The sequence below is a fragment of the Ursus americanus genome, chromosome 10 (genome assembly GCF_024610735.1).
Source record: "Ursus americanus isolate L20-20 chromosome 10, mUrsAme1.1.p, whole genome shotgun sequence".
Taxonomy (NCBI): Eukaryota; Metazoa; Chordata; class Mammalia; order Carnivora; family Ursidae; genus Ursus; species Ursus americanus.
This window is the reverse complement of record NC_142136.1, coordinates 58,376,829-58,396,722: the sequence shown is the minus strand read 5'-3', so window position 1 is coordinate 58,396,722 and position 19,894 is coordinate 58,376,829. Positions and strand designations below refer to the sequence as shown.

The 19,894-nt window shown below is 40.7% G+C and overlaps 1 protein-coding gene across 1 annotated transcript; it reads left to right on the top strand.

Moving 5' to 3' along the window:
• The first annotated feature begins 219 nt into the window (after positions 1–219).
• DLEU7 (deleted in lymphocytic leukemia 7) lies at positions 220–17,987 on the top strand. The gene is made up of 2 exons (XM_045796725.2): positions 220–849; positions 16,724–17,987. Exons 1-2 carry the CDS (start codon positions 391–393, stop codon positions 16,928–16,930), a joined length of 666 nt encoding a protein of 221 aa, XP_045652681.1. The 5' UTR covers positions 220–390; the 3' UTR covers positions 16,931–17,987.
• Positions 17,988–19,894: the final 1,907 nt, after the last annotated feature.

Here is a 19,894-nt window from a genome sequence, read left to right as displayed (position 1 = left end):
AAGGCAGGAATGGTCACTGACAGGCATCCTTCAGAGGAGAGGGGGGCGGGGTATCCCTGCCGATAGATGCATCTGCAATGAGCTGCGCCTTTTCCCAGCGAAGCCTGGAGAAGAGGAAGAACCAGCGCTCAGCATTTGGCTGATTTTCAAGCGCACAAGGAGCAGTGCCTTAGGCAGCCGTGGGTTCGGACACGCCCATTCGGACTAAGAATTCCGGGGCCAGCGCAGGTCACCTTCTGCGGGCCTGGGGCGGGCCCTGCCCCACCCTCGAGAGGCAAGAAGGCCGATAAGCTGGCTGGGAAATGTGACCCTGGCGACCCCACACGCCCCCGCCTCTCTCGCTCACTGCTGCACCTGCCCGCCTAGCGCGCGGAGCCGCCGGCAGAGGCGATGGCTAGCCCTGCGCCCTTAGTGGCCTCCATCAGTCACCAAATGGTGGCTCTGCAGACTCTGCAGCTGCTGCAGCAGGAGTGGGGCTGGGGGGACGGCCCGGGCGACCCCGGGATCCCGCGCGATCCAGACCACGTGTCCGCCGCCCCAGCGCGTCGCACAGGCCCGCGGCGGGCCCGGCCGGGGCCGGGGCGAGAAGAGGGGGGAGGGAGGCGGGGGGCCAGGAATGGCGGGTCTGGGGCACGGGCAAGCTCCCCAGAAGTGGAAGTGGTGCGAGGGGCCGAGGGGGGCGCGGAGCTGCTGCCCTTCCCCAGGGGCCGGGGGCCCTGCACCCTGGCCCAGATGGCGATGCGCAGCGCGCTGGCCCGCGTGGTGGACTCGACCTCGGAGCTGGTGAGCGTGGAGCAGACGCTGCTGGGCCCCCTCCAGGAGGAACGGTCCTTCCCCATCCATCTGAAGGTGAGTCTGGCCTCCAGCACCCACCTCGGGCGCAGGATCCCGAGACAGGGCGGGGCTGCGGGGCAGGGATGAAGCCGGGAGGGGCCACCCATTGAAAAGCTGAGCGGTCCACTGGGATTCAGCCTCTGTGAGAGGGAAGGGGGGAGGTGACACCCCCGGTACTTGAGTCCAGGAACTCGGGGCCCACCTGGGGCCCACCTGACTGCGGAACTGAGAGGCGGGGAGGCCTGGCCAAAACCTTCCCTCTGGCACTCCTTTCTCTTTCTCACATAAATCAGCTTCCTGCTGCAGCGAAGGCCCTTTCCACATGTGCGGCTTCTAGGGTGGAGGACAGCTGCCCCTGCTCCCCCCTCCAAATTAATAACCCTTCCTCCAGAACCTTAAATACGCGTATTAAGTCCCCTCTGCCTTTTGTATGACAAAATCTCCTAGATTTATTTAAAGTTCCTTCACACTTAAGAATCAAAATTATTTTTGCATAAACCCAATTCCCCGCAGAGTTCAGAGGCCTTACAGAGTCAACTTAAGTTCTCATAAAGTGGGGTGAGAGCCGGGTGGGTCCCGGGTGTTGAAGCGTGAATACTAATGCTAAACTCCTGCTAAGTCACGCAGCTCATGTTTGTAGGGCACGTTTCCTCTCACGGTACCAAACTGCGTTAGTCAGTCTAGCCAGGGAGCAGCGCAGCGGCGGCCTCTCAGGCTGAGGGGACTGTGGAAATCTGGAAGTCTGGCCATCCAGTCTCTGCCTTGTCATTAACTAACCTAATTGGTTTAAGGTCACAAATCTCTTTGAGATCTTCTGGCTTTCCAATTTTGCTTCCTTCCTTCCCCTTGGGAGCCTAGCAGAAGGAAATGAGGGGAGGAATGATGAAGAAAGCTTAGAGCAGTTCTCAAGAGTTGCTATTCTTGCTCTACAAGCCAAGGTTTGGAAAAAATTGCTATGTTTTAGGTTACTATACACTGTAAAAGATTGATTTGAAATTAAATATAATTAAGCATAGGATACACCCAAATAAGTATTGTTACTTTAACACGATGGCTTCTCCATCTCCCGCTAGTGACATTTTGGGTTGGATAATTGTGGGGCTGTCCTGTGCATTATAGGATGTTTAGCACGGTCCTTGGCATCAACCCAGGAGATGCCAGCAGCATTACCCACCCACCCACAAACTGATACAACCAAATATTCCCAAATGTGTGTTGGGAAGGGAAATAAGATCGCCTCCAAATGCAAAGCACTGCCCCACTCATGGTAGGAAGTTAAAAAATGAAGCTGCATTTCACTAATGCTCTCGTATAGAATGGACCTTTTTTTGGTACCACAAAGAAATAAAAAATCCTGCCAATTAAACTATGACGCACCATCTATTGTAAGATCACATCAGGGATTTTTGAGACGTGTAAAAGGGTGCATCTTAGAATCGCTGAGCTAGGAAGTGCTGTGTGATGTTAGGGGCATATACAGGGTACAGATAGGGTGGCAAAAGGAGGGACTGAGTGATCAGTTTTACCTTAGGTGATCTCAGAAGGCTTCTTGGAGGAAGTAATCTTTTTAATAAAAGATGAATGTTTGCCCCACAGGCATGAAAGGGAAAAAACTTTTCAGGGGAGCTGTGTGATCCAAGGGCCAGAAGCAATGAAAAGGCAAGAGCCTTTGGGGGAACTAAAATTAGCTCACTATGGCAGAAGGTATAACAGGTTGTGGGACAGGTAAGCAGGGTCAGATGGCAAGAAAGGCCTGCATGTCATGCAGAGGACCTTCACTTGTCTCGCAGGCGACATTGAAATGACTGAGGTGTGGAGCTAACCCTAGATAAGTCACAGCAGTGAGGCTGCAATCTGGCAGTCAGGCTGGAGACCATTGTCCGAGGGCCGGGCCCAGCTCCGATGTGCTGGAGCTCTCTGCTGTGGCCTACAAATCATGCCACTTGAGCTTCTTGCAGCCGTCACTTCTACTTGGTAACCCTCCTAACGCTTTCTACTTGACTTTTTGTCGTCAACATTTTCCAACATTCTCAAGCTTTCTTTATCCAAACCTCAACCTGCTCACTCCTCTTTTGAGAAAATTGAGGCCATCGGACACAAATATCTTCCTCTCTACCTAAAAAATCTCCAGAGAAACTTCTCCCTGTCTCTCTCCCTTCTGAAAGCACTGGCTGTTCTCAGGAGCCCTCAGAACTCATTTCTTCCTCTCTACCTAAAAAATCTCACTTCTACTTTTCTTCTTTCTTCTAATAAAGAAATGCTGTTTGGTCCCCTCAACCCCCAACCTAAAGGAGTCTGCTGATCACCTGTAGGGGAGAAATGAGTTTTGAGGGCTCCTGAGAACAGCCAGTGCTTTCAGAAGGGAGAGAGACAGGGAGAAGTTTCTCTGGATGATTTGCCTCCTGGCCAACATCTTGGAATTTTGCTTGGTTTTCCTTTTGGAGAAGAGGTAGTATTTCTCTTTGGTTGTAGAGTAGTGATTACAAAGAACTTAGACTTAAAGATACAGTAGTCTGTCTTTCTAGGGGGCTGGTTATGCTGACTTGGCTTCATTATTACTAGTGTTAATTTGACATCTGCATACACTACAAAGAGATCACCACCGTAAGTCTAGTTACCTTCCATCAGCATACAGCTGACCACCTTCACCCATTTCACCCACCCCTCAGCCCCTTCCCCTCTGGGAACCACTAGCCCACTCTCCGTATCTATGACTTTGTCTTTGTTTTATTTTGTTTGTTCATTTGTTTCATCGTTTAGATTTCGCATATGAGTGAAATCATGTAGTATTTGCCTTTCTCTGTCTGACTCATATCACTTAGCGTAATACCCTCGAGGTCCATCCATGCTGTTGCAAATAGCAAGGTTTTATTCTTTTTTCTGGCTAAGTAATATTCCACCGTGTGTGTGTGTGTGTGTGTGTGTGTGTGTGTGTGCGCGCGCGCGCGTGTGTACCACCTCTCTATTCATTTATCTATCACTGGACATTTAGGTGGCTTCCATATCTTGGCTATTGTAAATAATGCTGCAATAAACACAAGGGTTCATATATCTTTTCAAATTAGTGTTTTCATATTTTTTGGATAAATACCCAGAAGTGGAATAGCCGGGTCATGTGGTAGTTCTGTTCTTAATTTTGTGAGGAATCTTCGTACTGTTTTCCAGAGTGGCTGCACTGATTTACAATCCCACTAACAGCGCACAACTGTTTCTCCACAGCCTCACCAACACTTGTTCTTTCTTGTCTTTTTGATAGTAGCCATTATAATAGGTCTTAGGCGGTATCTCATGGTGGTTTTGAGTTGCATTTCTCTCATAATTAGTGATGTTGAGCATCTTTTCTTGTGCCTGTTAGTGATCTGTCTGTTTTCTTAAAGAAATATCTACTCACATGCTCTGCACATTTTTTAACCAGTAGTGTATTTATGTTTTTGTTGTTGAGTTGTGGGAGTTCTTTATATATATTTGGATATGAACGCCTTGTCAGATATTTGGTTTACAAATATCTTCTCCCATTCAATAGGTTGCTCGTTCATTCTGGTGACGGTTTCCTGTGCTGTGCGGAATCTCATTAGTTTGATGTAGTCATATTTGTTTATTTTTGTTTTTCTTTCCATTACCTTTAGAGTCAGATCCACAAAGATGTTCCTAAGACTGATGTTGAGGAATTTACTGCCTATGTTTTCCCCACCTAGGAATTTTATGGTTTCAGGTCTTACATTCAAGTCTTTAATACATTTTGAGTTAATTTTTGTGTGTAGTGTAAGATGGTGGTCCAGTTTCATTTTTTGCCTGTGGCTGGTCAGTGTTCTCGTTACCATTTATTGAAGAGACTGTCCTTTCTCCATTGTATGGTCTTGGCTCCTTTGCGGTAGATTAATTGTCCATATCTCTGTGGATTTATTTCTGGGCTCTTAATTCTGTTCCAGTGATGTGTGTGTCTGTTTTTGTACCAATATCATCCTGTTTCAGTTACTGTCGCTTTGTAGTATATCTTGAAACCAGGGAGCATAATACCTCCAGCTTTGTTCTTTTTCAATATTGCTTTGGCTATTTGGGGTCTTTTGTAATTCCACACAAATTTTAGAATTACTTGTTCTAGTTCTGTGAAGAATGACATTGGAATTTTGATAGGTATTGCACTGAACCTGTAGATTTCTTTGAGTAGTATGGACATTTCAACAATATTAAAAATATATATTAATTCTTTCAATCCAAAAATATGGAATATCTTTCCATTTATGTGTGTCTTTTCCAATTCCTTTCATGTTTTCTATGTTTTTAAATTAAGAACATGTGGATTGATTTTATACACAGAATGATTTCAGGGGAATCTGTGCTAATGGAAGTAACACCTGTGTGTTACTTGGAAGTGTGTGGAAACATCCCTCTAACATCAGTTCTCTCCCACAGTGTTACTTGCCACAGAGAGGAGGAGGACTCACTTGAACTAAAGCCCATGGCCCAGATGAAAGGCATTAGGGACCCAAAGTAGAGAGAGTGCAGCCCAGCTCAGGCATCCGGTCCTGTGGAGCCTTTCAACCCCACTATGCCACTTCCTGTTGTAGGCTCTTGGGCAAATTATATAGCCTTCCTGTGCCTCGGTCTCCTCGCCTTAAAGTGGGGATAGAGGTATCTAACCTTACAGGGTTATTAGGACAAGGCACATGAAGTCTTAGCTAGTGGCTGCCCATATAAACTCTTAATACCTTTGAACTTTCATTATTATTATTATTATTAAACAGGTTGATGCCTCATGTTCTCATTGACTATTATTGTTGTGAGTTCCAGTCCTGATATTGATGGATCTGACCCATGGACTCTATTTACTTTTCTGAGACTGTTGATAAAAGCAGAGGTAGGATGACCTAAGGAGAGTTCCAAGAAGCCTCCACTATCCAGAGGTCGGCTTTAGCCTATGCCTGATGACTGCCTCAGAGATGTTGCCACTGAATGACTTGCTGATCAAACCACTGAGGCTTAAGGAAGTGAAATTTTCAGGCATGAAAGCAGAGAAACTCTCAGCACAATACTAATGGACATTTTTTATAGTATTTTACTCTTTTTTTTAAAGAAACCAACACTTAATCTCCTTTTTGAATAATTAGAGATTATCACACATATGCAAAAAATACATGAAGTGAGTTTCTTTATAGGGGATAAAAAATGCTTCACAGTACTGAGTCTTGTTAAATTTGCTGGAGAGGCTAGAGTTAAGCAGCTAGACAAACATTTATTACAGGAGGAAACAGACTCAGGAATTTAGGATTTTGCTAAAGATCTCACAGCTGGGAAGTGATGGCCCATGATTCAAACATGGTTTTATCTGGCGTTTTCTACCAAATCACCATGCTGGATTAGAGAGGTGTGATGAACATCAGGCAGAAATAAAGTCCATGAGCATGTATGGTTGGTTGATAGGGCAGGGTTGGACATGCTGTGCACTGCACACTGCTTGGGCTGCAACAGTCACCTTGCAGACTGGGTATCATGATCAGCCTGAGCTGCCATAACAAGATGCCATAGAGTGGGTGACTTAAACCTAAGACATTTATTTTCTCATTGTTTTGAAGGCTGGAAAGCTGAAGATCAAAAGTTTGCTTTCTGGTAAGGTCTTTCTTCCTGGCTCGCAGACTGCCACCTTCCTGCTCTGTCTTGAATGGCTTTTCCTCTGTGCATGCAGAGAGAGAGAGAGAGAGATCTTGGATGGCTCTTCCTTTTCTTACAAGGACATCAATCCTATTGGATTAGGGTCCCACCCTTATGACTTCATATAACCTTAATTACCTCCCTAAAGGTCCTATTTCCAATGCAGTCACACTGGAGGTTATGTTTTAACACATGCACTTTTTCGTGGGGTGGGACACCATTTAATCCATTATACTGGGTGATTTGTGTGTCTCTTTATATGATGGCCACTTTACCTAGTGACCCAAAGCACTAGGTGAATGTAGGAAATCATTATCAAGCTAGTAATAACTGTCAAAAATGTCTTAGGCACTCACCACTCAAAGGGAGCATAGACCAGAGGGAAGCCAGTCTAGGATTTTAAGAACTGCTGAAAATGACCAACTCACATAGACACCATTAACAAAGCCAATTATGAAGTCACTCTGATTGAGTTTTTCTGTCTTCCTTTGAGAGTCAAAAGCATTTATAGTTTCCAAGAGTTCTGCTCTGATGCAAGTTTCATGGAAACTATGGCTGATGCCAACTCTCAGAGGCAGGAGAACTTTCCTGCTATTACAGATTAAACTTGCCTGGGAGTTCTCCCATTCCAATTAGCTGATTCTGGTACGGGTTATTCCATCACGTTCAGTCGTCCTTGCTGGTTTTCTCATTTTACATACCAAGCATGGCAGTTATAAAACCACAGGTTTTGGCTTCACGGTCACTGCTAATGCTCCTTGCAAGCTGCAAGTGTGAACATTGGGTCACTCAGAGGAAGACATTGGTGATAAGTGCTTTTTTCCCCCATTAACATGAGTGAGAAGCCAGTTTCTGCAAATCTGGGAATCCCGTCCTTAAAAATTACTAACAAACTATTGAAGAAATAAATGCTCAGGGTTATACGATTAGTAGTATAGCCAGGGGATTGCTCTTCATTCGGGATAAAATGGTGGTTTTCTGTGACAAAAAGGCCCAGTGACTACAAGTAGCTTAATTATAGCCTTGTCCTTGCTCATAATGTGAATGATAGGAAAATCAGGACATTTACAATTGCCAAAACGAAAATTTTGGGAAAGATATTGCAGGAAGGCCCTAAAACAAAGCTACTTGTGTTTAACATCTTGGTGGAAATGCTGCCATGCTTTGTTTTATTATTTTGGGGTTTGCCTTGTGAACATACCTGAATCAAGTGCTTGTATCCATCACAAAGTGCTTTTAAGTGGACGTTTCTAATGAAAATGGTAGCGTACCCAAAGCAAATGCGTAAGGAACCTTAGTTACTTGTGAGCATTTACACTGGGTACACCACAAGTAAAAATGTTTAATTTCCTGTGGACGATAGACTTTTTATGGTGACTGGCAGATACTTTGGTTCTTCACTGAGTGTTTTATTAACACACAGTTACATATCTATTTGAGACTGACCGTGGGTTCAGGCAACTGGTGGCTCCCCTGGGCCCCGTGAACTTGTAGTTCAAAGCCAGATGTTGATGAACCAAGGGGGCAATTTGTAGTATACTGTTTCTGATAGCGTGGTTTTCACAACATCCCTCTAAATAGAGAAATGGTATTCCCATTTTCTGTACACATCCAGTATGGAAGATCGTGATGGGCCTGGGGAAAGGATTTGTGCTCCTTTGTATGGCCCAGCACCAGGCACCTTTAGTGGAGAGTAGTTTCCTGAAGTTCATTAAGGTCAGGAGGCCCAGGAAAAGCTCTTATTTCAATGCTCTCCATAGGGGGCATTAGGCATTCAGGGGAAGTGAGAAAGGAAAATGTGAGAAGAAACAAATTTGTGGAGGCCAGTGTAAGACCATATAGCTCAAGATGTGACTGTCTTGAAAAGAACCAACTTATTTTAAAGCCAGTGGTGAAGCGGATATGAGCTGATTTATAGTTTATGTAGATCGAGAAGTGATTTTGAAGGCGATGAGGTAGGGAAAAACCAAAAATCTTCCTTGTGGATTGTTTGAAAGTTATCTGCATTGTAGAGCCTATAAAGTCATATTGTATTTTTGACTTTATTATCCATTGGTGTTGGTTTCAGAAAATAAGCTTTGAAACTGACTGTTGATGCCAGATTCTTTTTGCCTTCAAGACTTCAGTTTGTTGGGAGTGTTTATTTTCAGTACAAAGCTAAAAAAAAAGTCTTAGCTTTTCTTCCCTTTTGGACCCTGCAGGTGCATTTGCAGTTGCTCAAGGATTCCAGATGTGTGCATTCCTAATAAACACAATGCATAATGCAGAAAAGTGCAAGTGTGGCAGTTTTTCTAAGAGACTCCCTTATACCGGGCTGGAGAGAACAGAGCGGAAGAAGGGAGAGCTCCAGCTAGGGGATCTCTGATTAGTTACGGATTGGCTTAACATGGGCAGTAGAAGGTTCCACGCCTTAAATATCTTCCAGACAGCCAAACCCTCTCAATTATGTTGCAGGGAAGAGGGATGGGCCAACAGACCACCTTCAATTTGGATGTGACCAATGCCAATTGGAGCTTCGTAACACTCCGTTAACCTTAAGAAAAATAGTGTGAATATGGCCAAAAAAGAAACATTCACTTGTAGACATTTTTGTTCCATCTCAAAGCTAGTTTGGTGACTCCCTTGCTTGCTTTCATGGTATCCTTGCCCATCCCACTGGGGCATCTGAGGCTCTGTAGTTCCAGTTCCCCAGTCTGTCTCCCACCCTGGGTAGTGAGCTCTGCTCTCAGAGTCATCACTGTACCCAGCCCAGTTTCTAATTTGGGGCAAGTCATTTGTGTTTGGGAAGAGAGGATATTTCAAGCTCTGCCCCTCATTTGCTGTGCGACTTGGGTATGTTGCTTTATCTCTCTAAGCCACATTTCTTCATCTGTCATTCTGGACTGTTGTGAGGCTTGAGTGAGACAGGGTAGACCAGGAGCCTGGCTTTGGATCCTGCACCTAGCAGGTTAGGCCAGACCACTGTTTTTAAAATGCTGGTTTGCCATGTCATCCCTATACTTGGAAGTACCCAAGGACTTTACTGTGGCATTCAAGGCTCCTGCACTAGTTTGTGTCCTGGTTCCGAGCACAAAGCTCTGTTCCTTTCAGACTGGCCTCCTCCCAGTCCCAGCCCCTACTTGACTTCAGACCTTTGCTTGTGTTATTCATTCTAATTGTGAGGGCCATCTCTTCCCTGAGAGGCAAAGACTGCATGCCCTAGCACCAGCTGTCTTGTAACATCTGTGCAGCCTTCCCTGATGCCTCATCCTAACCTCCGTTCCCTTCTGCCAAGGTCGGCAGCACTCTGATGGTCTTGACCACTTAAAAAAAAAATATTGTGGTTATGTTTTAATAACATAAAATTGACCATTTTTAGTGTATAATTCAGCAGTATCAAGAGCATTCAGATTATTGTGCAACCAATCTTCATAATTTTTTCATCTTGTAAATCTGAAACTCTGTACACATTAAACAATAAATCCCCGTTTCTCCTCCCCTTGCCTCTAGCATCCACTATTCTTCTCTGTTTCTGTGAATTTGACTACTCTAAGTACCGCATGTAAGTGGAATCATGTGGTATTTATCTTGTCCTGTCTGGTTTATTTCAGTGAGCATAATGTCCTCAAGGTCATTCATGTGGAGCACGTATCAGAATTTCCTTCCTTTTTAAGGCTAACTAGGATTTCATTCTATGTGTATACCACAGTTTGTTCATCCATTCATTTGTCAATGAACCCTTGAGCTGCTTTCACCTCTTGGCTATTGTGAATAGTGCTGCTATGAACAGGGGTGTGCAAATATCTCTTTAAGATCCTGATTTCAATCCTTTTGAATATATATTCCAGAAGTGGAATTGCTGGGTCATATATGGTAATTCCATTTTTAATTTCTCTGAGGAGCCTCCATGCTGTTTTCCTGGCTGCATGATTTTGCATTCCCGCCAGCAGTGCACGAGGGCCCCAGTTTCTCCACATCCTCCCCAACACTGGTTATTTCCAGGGTTTTTTCGATAGTAGTCATCCTAATGGATATGAGGTGAACTTGACCAATCTTTTTGAGCCTATTCTGTGTGATATCTCTACTGAATGGCTTAAATAGTTCCATCTCACCAATTAGATTCCTAGCTTCCATAGGGCATACTTTTCTTTTCTTTCGGTCCTTCCTTCCCCTTCTCTCCTTCTTGCTGACCTTCCGTTTAGTGGAGTACTTTATGCCCAACTTTAGGTGGATGGAGTGCCTTATTAATTCGGAGTTCGCATGACCATGAGCTTATTTGACCTTCACAGTCGCCCCATGTGGTGGCTATTTGTTTCCATTTTACCCATTAGAAAACTGAAGATTCCATAGGTAAAACGTCTTGTCCACAGATGGCCTGTCAAAGGGGCAGAACCAGGGCTTTGATGGCAAGTCCAGTGCTCATGAAGGAATAATCCCAGCATCCCAGGGGTTTTGTGGGTGCCTGGAGGGCTGCCATCCTAACTAACATCTGGAAAGTCCCTTTGTCATACAGGGTTACATGCTTATAGGTTTTGGGGATTAGGACATGGACGTCTTTGGGAAGCCATTATTCTGTCTACTACAGGGCAGATTTCGGCTAAGAATTAAGAAAAAATGTTCTGAAAACTAGAGCCAAGTGTTGGGTTTCTCCTGCGTGGCAAACAGTGACAGCAGTATGCTCTAGAAAGGATTCACACATCACAAAGAGCTTTGTATGAACCTTCTACGGCACTTGGATTACGAGTCTATAAATGTCTGTTCTTCTGTAGGATTGGGTTTTTGCATTTTTCCCATAGCCCCCATTTCATTTCACTGGGCATTAGGATATATGCTCTATGTGTCTCAATCCTCCTACTAGGTTATAAGTTTTTTAGAGACTAGGTACCCAAGTCTTATTGCTTTTTACTCAGTGTGGTCAATCATGTAGTGGAGACTTCACATGTTTGAAATAAATTTAACTGTTTCATTAACTGAGTCCAACAGGCTGAGGCCATTACCCCAGTAGTTTAGTTGAGTCATTATAAAATGTAAATGCTGCCTGTCAGTTTGGACCACTGGAGCATCCAATACATTTCATATCCAGAATCTGAAATTACACAAGGCTTTAGAAGTTCCAAAACCTGTCTTTAGATTGCTCAGTCAGAGTGTTCTAATGTTGGCAATGTGCTCAAAACCCCACGTAGGATATTACATCATTTCTGGAAGCATTTGGGACTTGCTAAATAAAAGCTGCTGGGAGGATGTGTTCTGTCATTGAATGGAAAGCACCATACATGAAATCATCATGAATATCGATCATGTGATTTTCTACTGAAAGCCCATGAGCCATTCAATATGTCACTGACTCAACGCTGTGAATTTTTGGCCCCCGCCTATGCAACAGAATCAATAGAGTTTGGTTGGTGGCCATGATCATTGGATTCACAGTTGGCCTTCAGACCCTTCAGAAAGGAGGAAAAGCAACCACCTGTTTTATTTTTCCATCCCTAGGCTTAAGAGTCCCATGGAAAGCCTATGCCTATTAATTTGTTTTCTTTGACTGTTAATATATTTGAGAAAGGATTAAAAAGAAATACTGTACCAAAAGGTAAAATAAAGAGACTTTGCAAAGCTTGCCAGAGATTTGAAGTTTACCCAGGGCCTCAGGGACCAGTACAGCCCAGCAGTGGAATTTTATTATATGTATACTTTCCCCAAACGATGCCTTCTTTGATTCTTTACAGTAAACGTGAAATTGACTTCAGATTTTAGGCCCACAAACATATTTTTAAAGGCATTTTAATCTTATTTGGGTGATGAATGCCTTTGCAGACTGGCTAATAGTCACACGTCAGCACACATTTCAGTGGTTCCTTCAATTTTGAATTTCCCTTTGCATGTTGTCTTTGATCCTTCCACTTTGTACTTAGAGTTGGATTACTTCTATAAAGCAAGCAGACAATTTCCCTTGATGTGGATCTAGGGGAAGTAGTCCAGAGACATTTTTCCCCCTCAATTTTCCCATTCCCAACCAATATGCTCCAGTAACATAGGTTACTCCATAAACTATGGGACAGATTATCTAAGTAGCCCCTTGATACCTTCTGAGCAGAAATGAGCAACACGCAAAGACAGGGAAGCAAGAATGCTTTAAAGAGGAAGAAAAAACAAGAAGCATGGTAGCCTATGAATACTTGAGTAAAGGAACTGTGGTGTGTTGTGTTGATCTTTCTATCCCAGCACCTCACTCACACTGGGGTCCTGCTGCCATTGTTGGCCCAACTCAATAGATGAACGTTTGTTTTGTTTCCCAGAAGATCCTCTCTACTAAACACTTTGCCAGAGACCCAGGTCCTTCTAACCCAAAACACAGAGTTTTTTTGTTAGGAAGAACAGCTTCTCTTTCTATACAGAATTAGGAAGAAAATTCTAGTTCTAAACTTCAGTTCAGCTCTTAGTTCTTTCTTTCATTTTCTTTTGGATTATCTGTTTTTTCTTTTCCTAAGTTCTTGAGTTGAATTCTTAGCTCATGCTTTTTCAGTGATTATTCTGTACTTACACAGTATTAAGTGTATGAATTTCTCAATGCGGGTGAATTCCACAAATTTGTGATATACTGTTTCCATAATTGTTCAGTATAAAGTATTTTAAAATTTCAATTATTTTTTCACTGATCCATGAATTATCTGGAAGTAGATTTTTAAGTCATGTATGTATTGGGAAGGTTATGTTATTGATTTCTCATTTATTTGCATGGTGATTTGTATGATACAGACTTCTGGATATGCATTGAGAAATTTTTTTGGCATATTATAATATAGTCAGCTTTCATAAATATTCCATATATCTTTAGGAATAATTTTTATTTGCTTATTTTTATTGGGTCAAGCTTGTGATTAGTGTTTCAGTCTTTTCTCTCCAGGCTGATCATTTTATTGTTTGATTTATCAGTGTCTGAGGAAGCTGGGTAAAAATCAGTTTTTATGTTTGTGGATTGAATGTAAATTAAGATTATCATTTTAGGCACACACGAAGTACAAAATTATTATACCTTCTTGGAGAATAATTCCTTTTATTAATTATACTTTATTTATCCCTAATAATGATTTTCCTGGCTTTGTTTTGGCTTCTCTTTGCTTTGTATATGTTTTAGCATCCATTTACTTTAAGCCTTGAGGTATTTTTAGTTTTGAATGTGTTTCTTGTGAAGAACTTATCAATAGATTTTTAAAAATCCAATCTGGTAACCACTATATTTCAAAAGGTGTCTTATTTGGTGCTTCCTATTCACCTTGATTTATGTTTGTATCTTTCTTCATTTTTATCTTCTAAAAATAGGATCAGTTAAGTTTTAATATAACTTTTGTCTGTTGATTTTGAAGTTTTACATATTATTTCTGTACTTTAATGAACACCCTTACATTTCTCACATGCATACTTAATAAGTCTGAAATGTATCAACTTTGCCACCTTTCTGATATGTACAATGCCTTAGAATGCCACTCCATCCATATGTTACTACTATTCAGCATTTTGGAACCATCTTGCTTTTTTAAGTACCAAGTTAATTGTTATAATTTTGGTTTTGAACAATCATTTCTTTAGATTTACATCATATTTTTAAGTTTCTTTGCTCATTGTTTCTTCTTATATCTCATTCTTTCCTTTTGATTTGAATTTCCCCCCTCTTGAATTATATCTCTAGGAAAATATGACAGTGAGGGTGGTAACTCCTGTTGTCCTTTTAAATGAAGGCATATTTATTTTGCCCTGATGGTTTAAATAATAGTTTTGTTGGATTAAAAAAAATTCTATGTTGACAGTTATTTGAAAAATTTTCCCATTCTTTTCTGTCTTTGGTCGTTGTAGCTTAGTAGTTGGCTGTCTGTCTTATCATCCCTTGAAAGCCATCAGTTGTTTTCCCCTCTGGTTGCTTTTATGAGTAGTTTTGCCTTAATAAGTTTAGATTTGAATCTCATTTAACTTATTCTGTTCTAGGCTCATTTTACTTCCTGAATCTATGTTCATAAACCTGAATTCATGTTTTGGATCAATTCTGAATAATTCTTATCCATTATTCTCTTTGAATATTGTCTCTCCTCTTCTCCACCAGCCTCTCTCTTCTCTCTCCTGGAAGTGTTATCTGTTGGGCTTCATCATTCTATCATCCATGTTGTTTAACTTCCCAAAATTCGTATTTCTCATGTCTGGCTTTTTATCTTGCATTCTGAGTAATTTTCTCATATTCATCATCCAGTTTACTATTCCTCACTTCGAATGTATTTATTCAGGTGTTTAAATTGTCTATTGAGTTTTTAATTTGTCACAATAGTTGTCATTTCTAGAAATGGTATTTTGTTCTTTTCCAAGCCTGTTTTTACTTAAAATGTTTTTTATTCCTTCTTTTATATTTTTAATCACTTTAAACATATTTTATAGTTTCTAGCTGAAATACTTGGAGTTTAATCCTGCCCTGTATTGGTATCTGCCGTATCATGGTGGATTATATTTTAAATTTCATATTCTGAGTTTGTCTTTGACAGAGTGTTATGGGAATACTACTGTGGGGCATGGGTTGTGGACATGACCCCATGAAATAGGCTTTTATTTACTTTTACCATGCGTCCATGGATATTTCAGTCCAGTTCCAATTTTTAAGTTAATTTCTTAGCATGAGTGTTCCCAGAACATGTGTATGGTATAGAGGGCAGCTCCCAACTTCAGCTGTTGTATAGTATAGGTCAACAGTTATGCATTCTTGGGGCAACTTTATCCTCTACCCCATACCCAGCTCCAGACTAACTTTCTTTTTTTGATGAATGTTGGTGGGCAGCTAAAATAATCTACTTTTCCTTTATCTCTTGCTCTTAGGGATTTCCATTGTTTTCTTGCAATATCAGAAAGGATGTTTGCTCTATTTTATTTAGAATTCAGTTTCCCCAAAGGGTTTTGGGGGAAACTAAGTGTGCCATGTTACCAGAACCAGAAGTCTGTGGAGAATCACTTACATATATTTAAAATAAATTATATATTCAACATTATCTCTGATATGGAATAATTTTATTTTTTCATATTGGAATAATTCTAGTGTACCATTTCTATACAATGGATTTTAGAATGTGAAACTTTTGGGAATTAAACCATGGACGGGACTGAAGGAGATAATGCTAAGCGAAATAAGTCAAGCAGAGAAAGACAATTATCATATGGTTTCACTCATTTATGGAACATAAGAACTAGGAAGATCGGTAGGAGAAGAAAGGGAAGAAGAAAGGGGCGGTAAACAGAAGGGGGAATGAACCACGAGAGACTATGGACTCTGGGAAACAAACTGAGGGCATCAGAGGGGAGGGGGGTGGGGGAATGGGATAGGCTGGTGATGGGTAAGGAGGGCACGTATTGCATGGTGCACTGGGTGTTATACGCAAGTAATGAATCATGGAACTTTACATCAAAAACTAGGGATGCACTGTATGGTGACTAACAATATAATAAAAAATATTATTATAAAAAAATAAAAATAAATAAAAAATAAAAAATCTATTTAGTTATTTTGTTCTCTTAAACTACCTGGGAACTGTTCCTTCTAAATTTGCATTGGAAAGTTCTTGACACTATGTTCATTAAATACCAAATCCTGTGTTGGAATTTTGAAGACTATGAGTATGGAATAATAGGAACAGAGGCTATTTGTGTATTCTTCAAAGCTCTGTTAGGAACAAATAACAAAACTCAACTCCAAATGGCTTAAGTAAAAAGGCATATTTATTGACTCAGATAACCAAAAACTCCTGGGGTTTATTTTTCGAGTATAGCTGGATCAGTGTGCTCAGAGAATGTAATTAGAATCAATCTCTTTTAATCCCTTGGTTCTGCCTCTCTTTTTTTTTTTTCCTGTGCTGGCTTCATTTTCATTTGGATTCTCCCCTTATGGTGGCAGGATGCTTTCCAAACGCCTCACTGAAAGAAAGCTTCTCTTTCCCAGTCTAACAGACATTCTAGAACTGTGGCTTATCAGTCTGTGTTAGATCACCTGTCCATTCCTGGTCAATCCAAAGTGACTGAGGGGTGGTAGTCTCTGACTGGCGTGGCCCCTGGAGTTGTTGAGTGGGTGGGGTCAGCTTTGGGCAAATCACATAGGCTGAAAATGGAGAAGAGTAGTTCTCTCAGAGAAAAATTGAGATCCTGTGATGAGAAGAGATGGGAATAGAAGCTGGGTAGACAAAACACAACAAATGTCCCCATAACCTATCTAATTGCTTATGTTTGCTGTTTATTTCAGGATAGTGTTGAGTTTAGAAACATCTGCAGTCATTTGGCTCTACAAATTCAAGGACAACAGTTTGACAGAGATTTGAATGCTGCCCACCAGTGTTTGAAGACAATAGTCAAGAAGCTGATTCAGTCACTTGCTAATCTTCCTTCAGATGCCCATGTGGTAGCCTGTGCTTCTTTAAGACAGATCTTACAGAATCTCCCAGACATATGAATGTTCAAGACACCAGAATTAAAACCACAGCTGGTACAGCCAGGAGAACTGGGTGTCTTACGTTCCTAATTGAATCAGCAGACAATGGATGCTTTTATTCCCAGTAAGGAGAGACTTGATGACATATACAGCAGTCTGACCAATGGCATCTGTACCCTTTAGAATTATAGCATGTTGGTGAAATTTTTTTAAAGCAGTAGTTCACATTTTTAAGTATGTTGATGTATTTGCTTACTTTTTGATTGGAATATATTCTACTTCATGGGGCTGATTGGCTTATATATGTATATATTTACTAATTCATATTAAGTATTAGTTTTGATCAAATGATACATTTATCTGTACTTACATTAATGTAGGCCTATGAGGTTTAATATGGTTATTTAATATGGTTATTTATATATGGTTATATGATTAAAGCTTCATGGTTCTTAAAATTATCTTGAATAAATAGGATATTTGATAATTGATATGTTCTACTTGCTGAGCACTTCATTTTATGTTATGAAAATGATCTTAAGATGTTGTAGGACCACATGTGTCAGTAATTATGAGTTCCAATCCTGGCATTAATAACTTACTGTTGGACAGGAAAAGAGTTGCTTCTAAGCCTTGTGCTTTCATATACTGATTTGTAAATTTACAATGATAATGAGCTATGAAGTATGAAGGATATATGATATGTAAATACAAAGCACAGTATTATTAAAGTCTCATGTGGAAACATGTAGCTCTTCTTACTGTTTCTAAATATTCCAATTGAAGTAGGAAATTCTTGTGAAAAACAGGAGGGAGTGGATACACTGGCAGGTTTCCCTAAATATTTAGAGCTGGGAAAAGAGAGGCTAACTTTTTTTTTTTGCAACAATGATCTGAACATGCTTAGGAAAAACTAAATTTCCTGTTATTTAATGATGACTGTATTGAGAACCAAAGTAAATTGAAATGCTGCCTTTCCCTTGAAAGTTTAATAGAAATGGCATCAGATTTAGAAAAAAAAGTATACTGTGTATGTGCAGCTTATTTTCTGAAGGAATTAAAAACTAGGTCTGTATGGTGAGAGTAGATCTGCTTTTAAAAAATAAAGTGTTAGTAGTACTCAAAGACTTTTTAATCCCACATATTCTAATCCTCGTTGGTTCCAAAACTTTATTCCAGGATATAATGATGAAAGGTAAATATATTGCTTCTCTTTAGATGTAACTGACCATTCCCTAGAAGCAAATTGCATTTATGAGACTGAATTCTAAATGAAAGATGAAGGGTGTGTGTTTGTGCGTGTGTGTGTGTGTGTGTGTGTGTGTGTGTGTGTGTATCAGGGTGAGGTGGGCCAGGAAAGAAGGGCATTTATTTCTTGGAAACAGTCTTTGGTACTTAGTTCTCTCATTCCTAGGAAACATTGTATTCTGGGACTGTCACCATATTTTATAGTGAAGTCTTTCTTTCCCCAGGGAAATTATCCCAGGACTGTTCTCTAAAGACCTATCATTATTTATAGGCTGCTTTCCCCGTTATAATCAATAGCTCTTTCAATAAATAGTAACATTAAGACTTGTTTCTTTTTTTTTACTCTCATCCCCAAGAAATATTGAACATTTTTGCTTCTTTCTATCTATTCTTGTGTTTTTTCCCTCATTTTACAATGTGTTTACCATAGACCAATTAAAACCCTATTCCATACTTCAAGTCCTGATTTACCCACCACCTCCTCCTTGCACTCTCCTGGATCATCTTAGGAGGACACGGTTTCTTCTTCCTCTGAGCTCATAGTGGTGTTATTACATACCATGTTATAGCAAAGCTATACCTGCAACTAAGATCAGCTTGCTGAGGGCAGGGATTATTTTAAACATATTTATATATTGCATAACAACTACAATTCTAAAAGTTCTTTGACTCTACTAGAACTTCTGTTGTCTCTACCAACTTTTCACACTGCCCCCACTTCTTACTTCTGTGGCTTATGTTCTCTGCTCAATTTGTATAATCATTTGGTTGTACATGCCACCAATTCCATTCTTCTCTTTTTCTTTGGTTGAATACTGCTGGCAAAACTCCATTCCTGATCAAGACCAACTCTCTGCTTATTCCACATCTCTATATGAGTTCTGAAATGTCGCTTGACAACAACACACAGCCATGCAAATCTTACTTCAATTCATGGCTCCCAATCTCAAGGGACCCTCATGTTATCCATTAGAACTACTTCATTTCCTAGGCCTGCAATATCCAATATGGTAGTCATTGGCTACATGTGGCTGTTGAGCACTTGAATATAGCTAGTCTGAACTGAGATACACTTGAAAATATAAAATGCACACTGGCTTTTAAAATCTTAATACTAAAAAAAAGGAATGTAAAAGATCTCAGTTTTTTATACTGATATATGTGAAATGATACTATTTTGAATATATTTGGTTAAATAAAATATATTATTAAACTTAATTTTACCAGTTTTATTTTTACCTTTTTAAGGTGGCTACTAGAAAGTTTGAAATTCCATACACAGCTTGCATTGTATTTCTATGGATAGTGATGTCTTAGAAAATTCACTAGACAATTCAGTGCTGTGCTTGATTTACTCTCTCGGGAAGGTTTTCCCACACCTTCTCACATTTGTTCTTTCTCCATTCTCCTCATTCTCAGCTGATGACCTTGTTTTTCATTGCACAGGGAAAATAAAAGCCCTCAGAAGAACATGTTCATCTTCACATTAACAGATCAACTGTATACTCTGAGTTCCCCTTTGTTATATAAGAAAGATATGGCCTACTGCTACCCAAAGCTGACTGACCACTCAGGCACTGGACCCTGTTTCCTCTCTCTTATTTGAGCACTTCCCTCTTGCACTCATTCCTTTGCTGCAGTATCACTTCTTGCTTCTCAATCGGAGCATTTCTATCAGCTGCTATTATCTTATAGAATCTCCTCCAATCTTTAAAAAACAATTCCCCTCAGCTACTA

Excerpts from the sequence above, each read along its gene's own strand:
- DLEU7 (XM_045796725.2), top strand. The coding sequence starts at position 391 with ATGGCTAGCCCTGCGCCCTTAGTGGCCTCCATCAGTCACCAAATGGTG. Across the intron at positions 850-16,723 it reads CCTTCCCCATCCATCTGAAG|GATAGTGTTGAGTTTAGAAA; the intron begins GTGAGTCTGGCC and ends TGTTTATTTCAG.